This window comes from Hydra viridissima, unplaced genomic scaffold, assembly GCF_058129835.1.
Source record: "Hydra viridissima isolate aposymbiotic clone 2 unplaced genomic scaffold, HvirCarnegie_v1 scaffold_2, whole genome shotgun sequence".
Taxonomy (NCBI): domain Eukaryota; kingdom Metazoa; phylum Cnidaria; class Hydrozoa; order Anthoathecata; family Hydridae; genus Hydra; species Hydra viridissima.
Genome location: NW_028324301.1, coordinates 19,995,227 through 20,010,458, shown reverse-complemented (window position 1 = coordinate 20,010,458; position 15,232 = coordinate 19,995,227). Strand labels below are relative to the sequence as shown.

At 25.0% G+C, this 15,232-nt stretch overlaps 1 protein-coding gene across 7 annotated transcripts in view; it reads left to right on the top strand.

Moving 5' to 3' along the window:
- LOC145198360 (diacylglycerol kinase zeta-like) overlaps positions 1 to 15,232 on the top strand; it is a 28,300-nt gene that overhangs the window by 1,529 nt on the left and 11,539 nt on the right. The window contains exons 1-11 of one of the 7 annotated variants that reach the window (XM_090079346.1): positions 1,055 to 1,242; positions 7,675 to 7,849; positions 7,965 to 8,042; positions 8,489 to 8,548; positions 12,337 to 12,591; positions 12,693 to 12,767; positions 12,844 to 12,915; positions 13,070 to 13,117; positions 13,421 to 13,455; positions 14,410 to 14,470; positions 14,596 to 14,709. In XM_090079346.1, the coding sequence (XP_089935472.1) occupies positions 1,178 to 1,242; positions 7,675 to 7,849; positions 7,965 to 8,042; positions 8,489 to 8,548; positions 12,337 to 12,591; positions 12,693 to 12,767; positions 12,844 to 12,915; positions 13,070 to 13,117; positions 13,421 to 13,455; positions 14,410 to 14,470; positions 14,596 to 14,709 (1,038 nt within the window). In that variant the 5' untranslated portion in view covers positions 1,055 to 1,177. Of the gene's footprint in view, positions 1 to 1,054; positions 1,243 to 1,785; positions 1,851 to 2,825; positions 3,243 to 5,059; positions 5,207 to 6,231; positions 6,855 to 7,674; positions 7,850 to 7,964; positions 8,043 to 8,488; positions 8,549 to 12,336; positions 12,592 to 12,692; positions 12,768 to 12,843; positions 12,916 to 13,069; positions 13,118 to 13,420; positions 13,456 to 14,409; positions 14,471 to 14,595; positions 14,710 to 15,232 lie in introns of those variants that run through there. The other 6 variants (XM_090079347.1, XM_090079350.1, XM_090079348.1 and 3 more) reach the window with 6 other exon arrangements.

Genomic DNA, 15,232 nt, shown 5'->3' with positions numbered 1-15,232 from the left:
AAAATAGATACTAAAATTATTTTTAGTTTCAAACATAAGTTTTTAGTTTATGTTATTCTATCAAATACAGTTTGCAAACAAGAATAAGCCGTATGTATTTTAAAATGATGGCTTTTAAAATTGTTCAGAAAAAAATTTTGTACCTCTGTTTACTTTTAATTAGAACTTATTTTTTTATTGAATTTGAAGTTTTATTTTGAATACATATTATAATATAATGTAAATATTAGTGCGACTAAGCTGATTATACTAAATATTCTTCAAGTGCTGCCATCTTATATATCTGCAATTGAATAATTTAAGACTTATTGTTTACCAAGTTTAAAAAAAAAAAATTATGGATATAATTTCAAGAGCATAAAAATACTTAAAGGTTTTTGAAAGTTTTGCTAAAAAATAATTCTTTTATGTAATAAAGCATATATGAGTAAAGATAAGTATAATCTAAACTAAATAATATTAATAAATATTTGCAAATAAAGATATGATGTAGATATATCAATACATGTAAATATATATAAATCTTACATATCAATACATGAAGTTATATAAAATTTTAAAAAATTATATCAGTATATGTACAAATATTGGTGTTTTTTTGTCTACTTCTAAAAACATGTTGTTTTTTTTTTTATTGTTGTTTTGTTTTTGCTACAATAATAGTGCTTATTATTGTTGTTACTAATAATATTAATAAAAATCTAATTTTAAAAAGCTCTAAGATTTATTTGTAATCAGAGAATATATAAAATGATTTGATCAATAATAAAATTAAGATAATAGCAATCAGAAAAATAAATGACTTTACCAGGCTGTTGAAGGTATTTTCATGGTAGTTGTCTTGTAAGATTTTTGTTCACATTGAAAAAGTTTTAATGTAAATATTAGCATTTTGTTATGGAGTTCCTTTTTGTTACTGATTGTATTGGCAGTAGTTTTTTTTCATACATTGTTGTGGTTGCTTAAAAATGCAGCTGTGCAGTTTAACTACTATTTATGATAGAGAAAAAAGAATTTTCTTTTCATCTACCCAGCATTATTATTTATTTATTCAAGTGTAGAATTATTATCTTCACTGTGCTTATTAAACAAGTAAGAGTTTTGTAAACAACTTTGTGCCAATTAAATTACTCAGGGATAGAGAAAAACATTTAACAGCAAATTATCTGAAGTTGTGATGCAAAGAAAACAAGCTTGCTCTGAGTCACTTACTGAGAAAATGATCAAACATCTGAAAATAGGGTATTTAAAATTTAATTCTGGCCTGCAATTAGTACCTTAATTATATATGAATATATCATTTGTATATTGTTTTATTATTTTACATTTAAATATTTCTTAACATTTTTTATTTTATAAATAGCATTTTTATATAGTATATTAATTTATTTTGTAAATATGCATATACTTTTAAATCTATGTAGATGTATGTATGTATGTATGTATGTATGTATGTATGTATGTATGTATGTATGTATGTATGTATGTATGTATGTATGTATGTATGTATGTATGTATTTATGTATGTATGTATGTATGTATGTATGTATGTATGTATGTATGTATGTATGTATGTATGTATGTATGTATGTATGTATGTATGTATGTATGTATGTATGTATGTATGTATGTATGTATGTATGTATATGCATATGGTATACCATACACATCATATGATGTGTATGATATACAGTGTATATCATACACACCATATGTATGTATGTATGTATGGTATACCATACATATCTACACATAAATACCATGTATGGTATTTATGTGTAGATGTATGAATAAATCTAAAATGAAGTAGTGTAACATTAAACTTGCTAATGGAGGACATATTTAATTATGTAAGTATGTGATGTACATTTTTATAAATATTTAATATAGTCTTAAAAATATATTATATTTTGAAAACAACTTGCATTCATAAAAAGATCAATTGTTCTTCATAATTTTTATTTAATAAAATGTGCACCATATGGCATATATGTTTATAAAGCCAGTTAGATAGAAGAAGATTGATTTCTAAGTTAAAGTATTGTTGTTATCAGATGGAAAAAAAAACACCAAACATAAAAGTGAAATTCATATCATGAATTGTTTTTTTCAAATAAATGATATTTTATCATGACCATCATAATCATCGTTACCATGAGCACCCAGGCTGAATGTTTTTATTATAGTTTGAATCTGTGTTTTGTAAAGTACATTGAAATAGCTTTGAGATAAAATTAAAAAAATCATATCAAAAATCAAAAAAATCAAGTGCTTCAAACAGAAAAAAATCAGTGTTTTTTTTCTAGAGTTTTATTTAACAAAGCTGTTAAAAACTTTGTTTGTAAATTGAAATATTTGTGTTTTGTTGCAATATTTTTGTCGAAAACAATTTGAATTTCTAGAAGGTTTTTTGTTGCTAGTTTCAAAATTGTTTTTTTAAAAATCCAATTTAATTCTACTTTAAATAGATGACAATCTTATTGATAAAATTTTCTAAGCTTTTGTAGTACCTAATAAATTTTTTTTATATGTGATATTCAATTGACATTTTCGAGCAGCGTTTTCGTGCTTCTTTTTTTTTTTTCCTTTTTTTCTTAGTTTTAATAACTACTCCTACTAGAAATAGCTCGGTGGGGTTGTTTGAATGTGAATGAAATTCAATATCAAATAATTCATGTTGTTAAGGAAGGATGAAAAAAAAGAATTTTGTTATGCTACTAATGTAACATATTGAAGAATTTTATTCAGGGTTTTTTAATTTGAAAAAAAATTTCATCATTTCTATTCTATGATTTTCTTTCTTTATAAGCTAAAACTTCTTTTTTAGAACCATTTTCTCCCAAAATAAAATAAAAAAAGAATTCTTTATTTCATAAACTAATTCAAACGCTTGAAAAGAAAATTATTATTAAAACATTGATCATATGGTTGAAAGTTAATACCTTTATGAATATTTAATTTCTAGTCATTGTAGCAATGAAGGTTCAAGGTGATTTTTTGTTGAAATCAAATATCAGGGGGTTTCACTTAATTATGGTTCTGAGCAGTTTGTTTTTGGCATACATAGGAATTTTAATCTTTACCACAATTGCAAGGAGATTTTTATTATTCATGCTTGCCACAGTGGAACAGCTGGCCAATCATGATAAATTACTGGTGCACAATGAATGTTTCATAAAAGCAATATGAAGTAAATTTAAAATAGTTAGGTAACATGATTTATCAAAGTTGAATACTACAAGGTATTTTGTAATATAGAGTCTTTTAAAATCTAAATTGTTTGTTTTTTAAATATATTCTATGCATCTACATGATATGTATCATTACATTTTATATTTACATAAAGACTTTTAATACCTTTTCTTAAAACAATTTTTTAATTATGTATAGGCATGCATTTTTAAATTATGTATATATTTATTACAATATATGAAATGACATAGTTAATTTAGTTTTTTATAATAGTAAACATACTTATTGTTATAAATACTAAGTTAACTATATATATGTATATATATATATATATATATATATATATATATATATATATATATATATATATATATATATATATATATATATATATATATATATATATATATATATATATATATATATAAAATAACAGTTTATAATACTTGTCAAGCTAAGTACATGGTTTTAGAACAAGTTGTAAGCAAGAGTATACTCAATAATACTGCAAAACGTGTTTATCTTTCCTTTGTAAATATATCTAGATCACTAGCATTTTTCAACATTCTTAGTGAGCATACTAATTTTAATTTTGAACCCTTTTGCAGGTAATAATTTACAGCTATGCAAGCTTCTAGTGTCTGTTTGAAAATAATGACTTATTACTTCTCAACATAAAACAGAACAAGATTTTGAAATGAGAATTTTATTCTCCTTAGAGCCTTTTCAAGTATTTCAGATTGCAGCATCTATAAAGCAGAAAAAACTAAATTAAGTTGTAGGAAGATTCTCTATCTGAAAAAAAAAAATCATATAAAATTGAAATATAAAATTTTGCTTTCTTAGAGTGAGCTTTGAGTGTTGCAAATTAATGTTATAGTTATATTTACTTGTTTAGAATAGTTAGTAGAAAATTGAATATTATGCCAAATAAATATATTTCATTTTTACAAAAATATATTTTCAATAGTTAAATAGTATTACAATGAATCTCTATACTTTGCAAGTAGGTGCCTAATGAGAAGGTGCCTAATGAGAAGTTTTACAGATCTTAGTTTTAATCAAGAATACAGTTTTATTGATTGTTTTTTTCATATTAAAAAAACAATTGAAAAACCTTGAAGTTTCTTATTTAGGGAATATCTTAATTGATCATGCCTGAGATTTTCAAAAGATTCTCACTGAGTTGATTCTTAAATATCTTTTTTTTTTATATTTAAAAGGGTTTAATAGGTGTTTTTTATAAATATTAAATTGTATAAGTTGATATATTTATTTAAAATTATGATGGTTGTTATTAAAAAATAGTTTAGAAAATTATATATGGAGTATTTGATAAGATGAAATGAAATCCCCTCTCCCTCCTCTTTTTGGTTCTAGAAATAGATTTACGTAACTGTATTTAAAGATTTAGTATGATAAGATTCATTAGTTGCAAGTTTAATGAAGTTAAAAGACATTTCTTGTTAATTCTTTCTTGAAGAGTTAAAAAATATCTTATTATTTAAACATGCTTTTAAAATAAAATTGAACATTGGCCACCAATCTATAACTCTATTCTTCAATTATTAAATTCAATTTTCTCATGTTTTTTTGAGGTTTTTGTGTATTCTTTATGTTTGGTTTTATTACAAATTTTGAAATACTTTCATTTTTTAAAAGTTGGTGTAAGGGTTGTACATCTTTTTATTAAAATTTTTTTTTTTTTTACTTTTTTATTATTATAGAGTAGGTGTTAATGTTTTATTTATTTTTCTATTTCATTTTTACTTATATTCAACAACAGTTTTTCATTTGTTTTGAAAATCTTGTTTTGTATAATAACCATAATTCTTTAAACTTTATATCTTTTTTATATCATTTTTATAAACAAAAATTTAGTTTTTGTTTTTCTTTCAAATAAATAATTTTAAAACTTTTTAAGATTATCTGAACTTTGAGTTAATATGAGTATAGCAAGAAAAATTTCAAAAGTTTTTCTTTCACAGAAGTTGGTTTGGTTGGGGAAAGAAAGGTATCTTTTTTAAAAGCCTTAAAAGTTAAAGAAAAAAAAAAGCAACAAAAAAACAAACAAACAAACAAACTAACAAACAAAAAAAAACACAGTGTATAGACACATGCCTGTATTAAATTTTGTTTGGTATTTGTATTTACTATAAAGATGTATATGTGTGTTTTTTATTTCAAAGTAGAGTGTAAATTATTGATTTAGTGACTGGTGTAATCTGTTATGGTGTTTTACAAAGTATCCTTTAATACCCCAAATTATAGACTGATATGCTTACCAAACTTAAAAGCTGTTTTAAAAAAATGTATAATGCACCTTAATCATTTTAGTAAAATTAATGAAAAATAATTAAATTTCAATTGTCTAAAAGGTGTTCATGTACAGAAATCTTGCTCAAATAAAACTTATGCTCAAAACCTTTCATTCATTTACATTTTGCATGCAAAATGCAGGTTGTCTCTCTTTTTATTAAGTTTTCTTGCTTATGATTTTACTTTCTTTTTATTGCAATTTCTTTCTTATGACTTTCTTTTTATATGGTCTTCTTGCTTTTACTATAATTTTTTTTGTCTTAAATGACTATCACTATCAACTCTTGCTTTTTTTAGCCTAGTTTTTACTAGGCTATTGCCTGCATATTCTACATAAACTCTATCATCATGTCAAAACCATGGCATATTTATTTATTTTGTAACTGTTTTATTGTTCTATTACATTTTTGTTCCTTCATTATTAGTTTCTCTTTTGTAGAAGTGAAATTTTTTTTTTTTTTTCTTACTAAAATTAATTTTTTGTTAAGTGGTAAACTAACATTGTTTACCACCAAAACTAAAAAAAACCTAATATCAGCAAATTATTGTCTGGGCTTTATTTCAGGAAAAAATATTTTTTTCAATAACTATTTTGTTTATCCGTTAAAGGTTTCTAAGTAATATGAGAACATTGTTTTTTTAAAGTGGTACTTATAACAATTACCTTAAGTCAATCAAATTGCATGACAATAATGCATACAAAAGCGAAAGTCTGAGCCTAAAGAATTTTATCTTTCAAAAACATACATTGTGTTGCCTAATATAAGAGTTAAAGCTGTATTGATGTTTTTATGAAAACCAATTACTTTCATTGTTTCAGAATTTTAATTCATATTGAGATATTTTATCTAAAAAGTTAATTATGTAGATTTTGCTGCAAAGTTTTTTTTTGTTTTTTTGTTTTGCACAGACAAATAACTTTAAAAGAAAATTGGTATTTAGAAACTGTTGCATTTAATTGGTTTATTAAACTTTGCAGTTAGATACTGATTTAAAAAGATGACAGGCATATTACCAATGTTGACATCTTTTGATATTATTTAACAACAACAACAAAACATGTCACATTTTGCAAAATCAAATGAAAGAAGAAGACATACTGTAGCAATCTTAAATGAAAGTGATCTTGCTGCAGCAGTTAAAAAACCTCTGTTGGATGATATAAATGTGGAAAAACAAAAATTGTCATCAACTTTTTCAAGTTTTCTTAAAAAACTTACATCTCATATGTTAAATAATTCACAAGAGACAAAAATGGCAATAAATAATACTTCCTCAGTTGCTGATTATGCAACTTCTAATGAGTATGAAAATTCAGCAGAAATAGAATGTTCCACTGATATGTAAGTTAAATATGTGAAAAGCTCCCGTGTATCACTAATTTATTCTTCATTTTTCTCTTTTTTCTCATTTTTCTCTTTCACAAACACATAATATTGGATATATTTTTGTATACCATATTTTGTGTAATAAATATTTTTAATTATTACATGTACATAATTGTGTGTGTATATATATACACACTTACACACACACACACACACACACACACACACACACACACACACACACACACACACACACACACACACACACACAGATATATACACACATATATACTCACACATATATATACACACACATATAAATGTGTGTATATATTTATGCCTAAATAATATATATGCCTAAATACAAAATATACAATGTTCTCGTGTTTTTGAAACAAATTATCAAGACTGGTCTTTCATTTTTTTTTTTTTTTTATTAAAAAAATATCCACTTTTCATACAGATCCTGAAAGGAACTAACTTAACATAATATAGATACCAGACTTTAAAAGTAATTTTTTTTTTTGAAAATATCTTAAATTATTTCATATATATTTATAATAACAAGTAAATTTTAATAAACAGTGATAAACATTGATTCTTTTTTTTATTTTTTATTTATATAAAGTATTAAGTCAAAAAATGTTTTTGTGATCTACTTGTTTACCCTTCATCATAAAATTTACCTACTGAAATTTTTACGCTCTTTTTATAAATACAGCATCAAAACACAATGCAAATTTTACAAACTTTAATATTGACTTATTAATTACACTTATTTGTGATCAACAGGCAAAATAGCACCTGAGTTTATCATGGTCATTTTTATATCTAGGAAGGCTATGTCCGTGCCACATGGCACAGTATCTACTGCTGATCATAATGAAAAGTGGGCAGAACCTTTAAAACCATTTTCAGATAAAGTTGATTGGACTGTGCAAGCTGTTAATGGAGCACACATTTGGCATGACACTAACACATCTGGTGGTTGTATGTTGCAGGACTGTAAAGTGTGTTGGAAATTAAGTTTGAAATTTTATGAATTTTAAAGTTTTTAGTTGAAATGATAAACAATAAGATAAAAGTATATTCCTAGTACTTTATTTAAATTTTGTTTTTGTCCAGAAAACTGGTTCAAAGAAGCGCTGTACAGCATGTAAATTTGTTGCACATAAAAAATGCATTGAAAACCAATGTGGTGTGGTGAGATTAATTTACAGGATAGTTATTTTTTTTAAAAAAAAAGTATTTTAGAAGTTCCTGGTGTTTACAATATTTCTTTACATAGCACAAGTAGTAAAAAACAGTAAGGTTACCAAGATAATTGTTTTAGTAATTAGACTTTGCATTACTGTGACTCTTCGTTGTGTCATTGAGTCTGATATGCTTTGCTATTGTACTCTGTATTCTGTCTTTAATTGTCATATAATTTTGATCAGTAAATGTTTTTAAACAATTGAGAATTGGTATTTATACATTTTGAAAAAATGTATAAATGCTAATACTCAATTTATTCCAGGATTTTGCACAAATATTTTGAGATTTGTTCAATCTTAAGGAGCCCAAAAAAAAAAAAAAAAACAGGTATAAAGAATAGTTTAAATTTGTACATTAGTTTTGTAATAAAGCATTATACATTTTTCATTTAGTTAGATCTTCCTAAATGTAGGCCAACTTACAGAGAAGCTACTCCAAAAGGTGGTGTCGAAGTGAGTATTTTGCTTACTTCAATTGCATATTACTGCATCCAATGAAATTAAACATAAATATTGTGATGTTTTTCAATATTTTTAGCTCTAAGGATATTCTTCATTATTTCATTGCATTACTAAATAAGAGATCATTCAGGGTTGCCACCAAATCAGGGAAATCAGGGAAATTTAGATACAGTCAGGGAAAATCAGGGGGAAATAGTTGATTTTGGAAAAAATCAGGGAAAATCAGGGAACTTTTATTTTTTCTTTAATGATTTGAAATATTTTCTAATAAAAATTTTCCTTTTCCAGCGAAAATTAATCAGATTTTGTTTACATTTGCTTATATATGTATGTATGCTATATATATATATATATATATATATATATATATATATATATATATATATATATATATATATATATATATATATATATATATATATATATATAAATACCCCTTCAGAGTTCAAGTTGATGGGATTCTACTTTTGATTATTTATTTTAATTTTCAAACTAATTGATTGGTTTATTACTCATTGGGGGATTATAGTATCTGTTTTTTTAGAGATAAAAATGCTCTGGGGTTAATGAAGAAGTTTGGTTAGGAAGTAAAGTTTGGGTGTTTGAATGCTGGAAATATTAGGGGTAGATAAGCAAAGTTTTATCAAAAAATCAGGGAAAATCAGGGAGAAAAAAGTGAAATTTTAGCAAAAAAATCAGGGAAAATCAGGGAATTTTGTTCTTTAATATTGGTGGCAACCCTGTCATTTTGTTACATTATTACAATTGTTTATGTACACTGTAGAAATGTATATAGTGAAGTAATTTATTTAAAAAATTAATAAATCTAGTAAAAGCATTGAAAAAAGATTTCATGCCACATTGAAAAGATCATGAATTTACTTTATTAATATTTTCTAGTTATAGTTTTTATTGGTATTACAAAGCTTGTGAACCTTTTTTTTATTATTATTCTTTATGAATCGATATTTTAACATATATTAATATAAATTATTATTTTAATATATATTAATATAAGTTAATATTTTAATATATATTAATATAAATTAATATTTTAATATATATTGATATGAATTAATATTTTAATATATATTAATATAAATTGATATTTTAATATATATTTAAGTAAATTAGTTTATCATTAATATTATTATTGTTATTATTATTATTATTATTATTATTATTATTATTATTATTATTATTATTATTATTATTGTTATTATTGTTGTTGTTGTTGTTGTTGTTGTTGTTGTTGTTGTTGTTGTTGTTGTTATTGTTGTTGTTGTTGTTGTTGTTATTATTATTATTATTATTATTATTATTATTATTATTATTATTATTATTATTATTATTATTATTATTATTATTATTATTATTATTATTATTGATATACACTACCGTGCAAAAGTCTCCGCTCATGTGTAATATTTGCAAGGAACAGTAAATGCAATACATTTTAGGATGATTTTAAAAAAATGTTAATATAAAAAGTTGATGAGGCCAAATCATAATTTTGCATACTTTTTCCTTTTCTTTTTGTTTCAAATAATTTTGTTTACCTTTGTTTTGTTGAGTTCTGCTGCTAAAAACATGGCAGAAATTTTTCTATATGAATAACCTTTTTCACGTAAAATACATATAAAGTTCTTCAGTATTCTTTATTAAATTTAAAACTGCACAAAAGTTTTAACCAAAATATTTTTTGTAAGCTTAGGTTTGACAGTAGCATGATACTTTCCGGCATGGTAAGGATGTTTTCAGTAATTTTAATTGGTTGCTTTTAATAGACTTATGTTTATATTTATACTTGAAAATGGCATTAGTGTGCGCATTTAATGTCTTGAATTTAATAAAGAATTTGAGAAATGGTGAAAGTAAAGAAAGAATATTGTGAAGAACTTCGTGGCAAAATATGTATTTTACGTGAAGAAGGTTATTCATATAGAAAAATTGCTTCCAGGTTAAAAATATCCGAATCAGGTGTGAGATATGCTCTACAACTATTGCATGATATTGGTTCCAACAGTGACAGATCACGTTCTGGAAGACCAAGAGTTACATCACGGCAAGAAGATACGTTTATTGTTGTGTCCAGCAAAAGAAATAGAAAAATTCCAGCCACAATTTTAACAGCAGAACTCAACAAAACAAGGGTAAAGCCAGTATCAACTGATACTGTAAAAAGAAGACTAAGATCAGTCAACTTAATTGAACGCATTGCTGCACGTAAACCTTTGTTGAGGGCAGTAAATAAGAAGAAAAGATTGGAATGGGCAAAAATGCATAAAAATTGGGGATTAGAAGATTGGAAGAAAGTTCTATGGACAGACGAGAGTAGGTTCGAACTTTTTGGTACCCGACGTCGCGTGCATGTTAGGCGTTTACCTAATGAAAGAGTGCTTCCTCAATGTATACAAAGTACTGTAAAACATGGAGGTGGTAATATTATGCTTTGGGGATGTTTTGGCAATGGGTTAACTGGAGATTTAGTTAAAATCACATCTACCATGGATAAACACATGTACCATAATATTTTGGTTAAGCACGCGATTCCATCTGGTATTCGTATAATTGGGAAAGGATTCATCATGCAGCAGGACAACGATCCAAAACATGCATCTGGATTATGCAAAAATTATTTGAAACTAAAAGAAAGGGGAAAAGTTTGCAAAATTATGACTTGGCCTCCTCAATCACCAGATCTATCACCCATCGAAAAGTTGTGGGATGAACTGGATCGGAAGATCAGAGAAGCAGGTGAAACATCTTTTATTAATCAGCAAATGCTATGGGAACGTTTGCAAAAAGCTTGGAATGAGATAACAGCGGAAACCATGAATAAATTATTAGCCCGAATGCCAAGATTATGTGCTGCTGTTATACGCTCCAAGGGGTCTCATATTGATGAAAATAAAATTTAACATTTACAACTTTGTATATTAACATTTTCTTGATTTTATATATTTAAAATCATCCTAAAATGTATTGTATTTACTGTCTAATTCATTGTTTAATAAACAATTAAAAATAAACGCAATTTTCTTGCAAACTTTTGTTACTTTATTGAAATATTACAAATGAGCGGAGACTTTTGCACGGTAGTGTATATATTAAAATCTTCTTGATACACTTTCAGTAAAAGGATAAGGTTATTAGGGATATGGAAAAAATTGTTAAATGAAGTATTAACAGTTTTCCTAAAACTTTGTTTCATGCCTTGAAATGTTACCAGATTTTAAAACAGCCTTCTATTTTTAGATTATAATTTAGTTTGAAATCCACTTTTTTTTTTTTTTTTGTTTTTTTGTTTATGATTTGTGTAATATTTTCCTTAAGCTTAAGATTTATACAACAATCAAAACAATTTACATTATTTAAGAAAATCTTTCTATGATTTATTAAACATGTTCTATAATTTATAAATTTAATTTATATAATTAAATTGTATTTGATTTGTCTCTAAAAAAGCTAAATGTTTTCAACACAATATAGTATTATGATGAAAATTTTAAACATATTAGCCATCATTTATAAAGCCATTACCTAACAAGAAGGTTTGCACTTTAGGTTTTATGTTGACTAGAATGAGAGAAGAAATATATTCTACCAATTTTTTTCTTTAAAGCTTTAAGAAATATCCATATTTTCCCCTGAAAAATACTTGAAACAACTAAAAATTAAAATCATTAATTGTGTTTGTTGTAATTTTAGTTTTAGTTTTTATCAATTAGTATCTTATTGATCTTTTTTTTTTTTTTTACACTCTTACTCTTTTTTAGAGTTTGCCATTTCATCATATTGTTGGCCATCGTAAACTGCATGGCCGATGTAATACTTGTGGGAAAAATTTTCAATCTATGTTATCATACAAAACACAAAGAGAAATTATTGCACAAAATTGCTCCTGGTGTAAATTAGCTTACCATACTAAAGAATGTAGACCAAAGAATTTAATATTCGAAGCCTGTGATTTGGGAACACATAAAAATATTATTTTACCTCCATCATGGGTGGTCAAATTGCCACCACGCAAAGTTAGTTATCTCTATATTTATTTTGATTGCACTTTTTGATTTTACTTTCCACCTTACAGTTCAATTTGATATTTTCTTTAAATTTTCTTTAATCTGTCAAGTATTCACAAACAAACAACAAGCGTGGACGAGTTTCAATGCGCAGACATTCTAGCAAAGAAAGAAGAGCTTTTGTGGTAAGTTTTTATTATGCTCTTTTTTGTTGGATTAAAGTGTAGTGGGCAATTTCAAGTTTATATGTTGTTTGTTTAGATAAAACCTATTGAAACAAAAGATAAAATTCTTTTGCTTGTGTTTGTGAACCCTAAAAGTGGTGGAAATGAGGTAGACTTACTATATAAAAGTGAAAAAGAAATTTTATAAATCAAATGTTTAGCGTTCAATTATCTTTTTGATTTTTTAGTCGATTTAAGATTGAAGTATTTTTTGTCAAGTTTTTTAATAGTGGTGTTGGTTTATTAAAATTCATGCTTTTTAGGGAACAAGAATTTTAGAAAAATATCAATATATTCTAAATCCAAGACAGGTGAGATGCTTCAAAAATTTCTTTAGTTTTTTATGTTTAATATTTTTTTGTTTGTACAGCTAAGAATTGTAATTTAATTAAAGGATTGTTTAAAAATATAAGATCAAGTAATTTCTTGTCCATAATAAAAAAAGGTGAAGAATGTAAAATATAGTAAGCAAACAAAATACTAAAAATATGGTATTAACATAAAAATTGCAAAAAGAGTTTCAGTTGGTAAAAATTGTTTATTTTTTTAAAAATATTAAGTTCAGTAGCTTAAAATAAAAAGTCAATTATTTAACTTTTTTTTTATATTTACAGGTTTTTGATTTATCTAAAGGTGGTCCTAGGTTTGGGTAAAACTGTTAATATACATTTGAATATAGTTATTACTATTATAATTACTACTATATCTTACTATTATAATTACTACTATATCTTACTATTATAATTACTACTATATCTTACTATTATAATTACTACTATATCTTACTATTATAATTACTACTATATCTTACTATTATAATTTAATGAGTATTAGCATATGGAATTGAAATTGTGTTAAAAAGAAGGAATTACTTTATATAAGGTGTGTAAGTCAAGGTTGAAGTTTACCACCATTTTACTTTTAACCTAAAAAAACTTGTTTAATGTTTTATAACTGATGTATAGGTGAATTTTCCACAGAATACTATCTTTTTTTTTTTTTTCTTTTTCTTATTTTTCTTGAATTGATTGATAAAGAAATAAGTGAACTTCATTATAAAATTTTTTTACACATTGCTTTTGCTATCAAAGCTATGTAAATTTTCTTGCTGCTATTTTTGTTACCAGAAAATTATCAAGAATAATTTACAGAAACCACAAGTAGTTATAAAGTATATAGAAACCACCAGTAAAGTTTTATTGATGTCAAGAAAACTTTTTAATAGAAATTATTTTTTAAAATTAAACTGTAGCTTTATTCCAAGCTTTTTAAATTAGGGCAAATTAGTTAAACTGATCTAATATTCTTTACTAGTCAAATGTAAATGTGATTTAACTATATATTGAAAGTTAGTAACACAAAGCTCTATTATCTCTATATTTTACTTTTGATTTTAGTTTTTTTGAAGTTAAAAAGTTTAAAAAGTTTTACTAAAAATCATAAGTTGACTTTGTGTTAAAGCTAAGGTCATTTTTACAACCCATTCCAAACAACCTAAAATTTTGACTTATACACAATTATATAAGATATTTAGAAAACTACCTGCTTTTCTATACTTCAGTGTAGAAAAGCAGGTAGTACCTCTTTTTCTGCACTTTTTTAGTCTTGAATTATTTCGAAAAGTACCCAATATAAGAATTCTTGTATGTGGAGGGGATGGAACTGTAAGTAGTTGACTCCTTAAATTATTAAAATGTTAACTGAAAAAAGATATTTATTTCAATTTTTTTTAGAGATAAAGAAAAAGTTGAAATTTTAAAATTAATTTCCATTTATTTTATAATATAAGGTTGGTTGGATCTTATCAGAAATTGATAAGTTGAAGGTGACTCCTGCTCCGCCTGTTGCTATTTTGCCTTTAGGCACTGGAAATGACCTTTCAAGATTTCTTGGATGGGGAGCTGTAAGTTAATTAAGTTGAGCATTTTTTTAGGTTGGTTATTTTAAAGTTACATTCAGATTTTTTTGTTAAAAAATTCAAGCAATACAACCATCAGTGAAATATAATTTCACCATCAGTGCAATATAATTTTTATTAAATATATTAACAGAGCCAATTGGAGATACACTTTTACAGAGTCTCTGTGTAAGGTTCTCTTCAATTCCCAGGCATAAGCATTGGAAGCAGTATCAACCACTATCACAATGTTACCCAAATCATTTAAAAAGTATTCAACAGAACCGCCTACACCGTTTGATTTTAGTTTTTAGTGCGTATCCAAAATAGTTAAAATATATATTTGCAAGTAAATATATTTGAATGTGTTAACTTGCAATTATATGCCTCGTTAATATTACAAAATGAATTGATTATGTTGTTCCATCTTTGGGTTTGAAGTTGAATAAATTTGTTATTATTGCTTATCATAAGTACAAGAATTGATTAAAAAATAGTGATATTATAGTATCTTATGATTATTCCCACA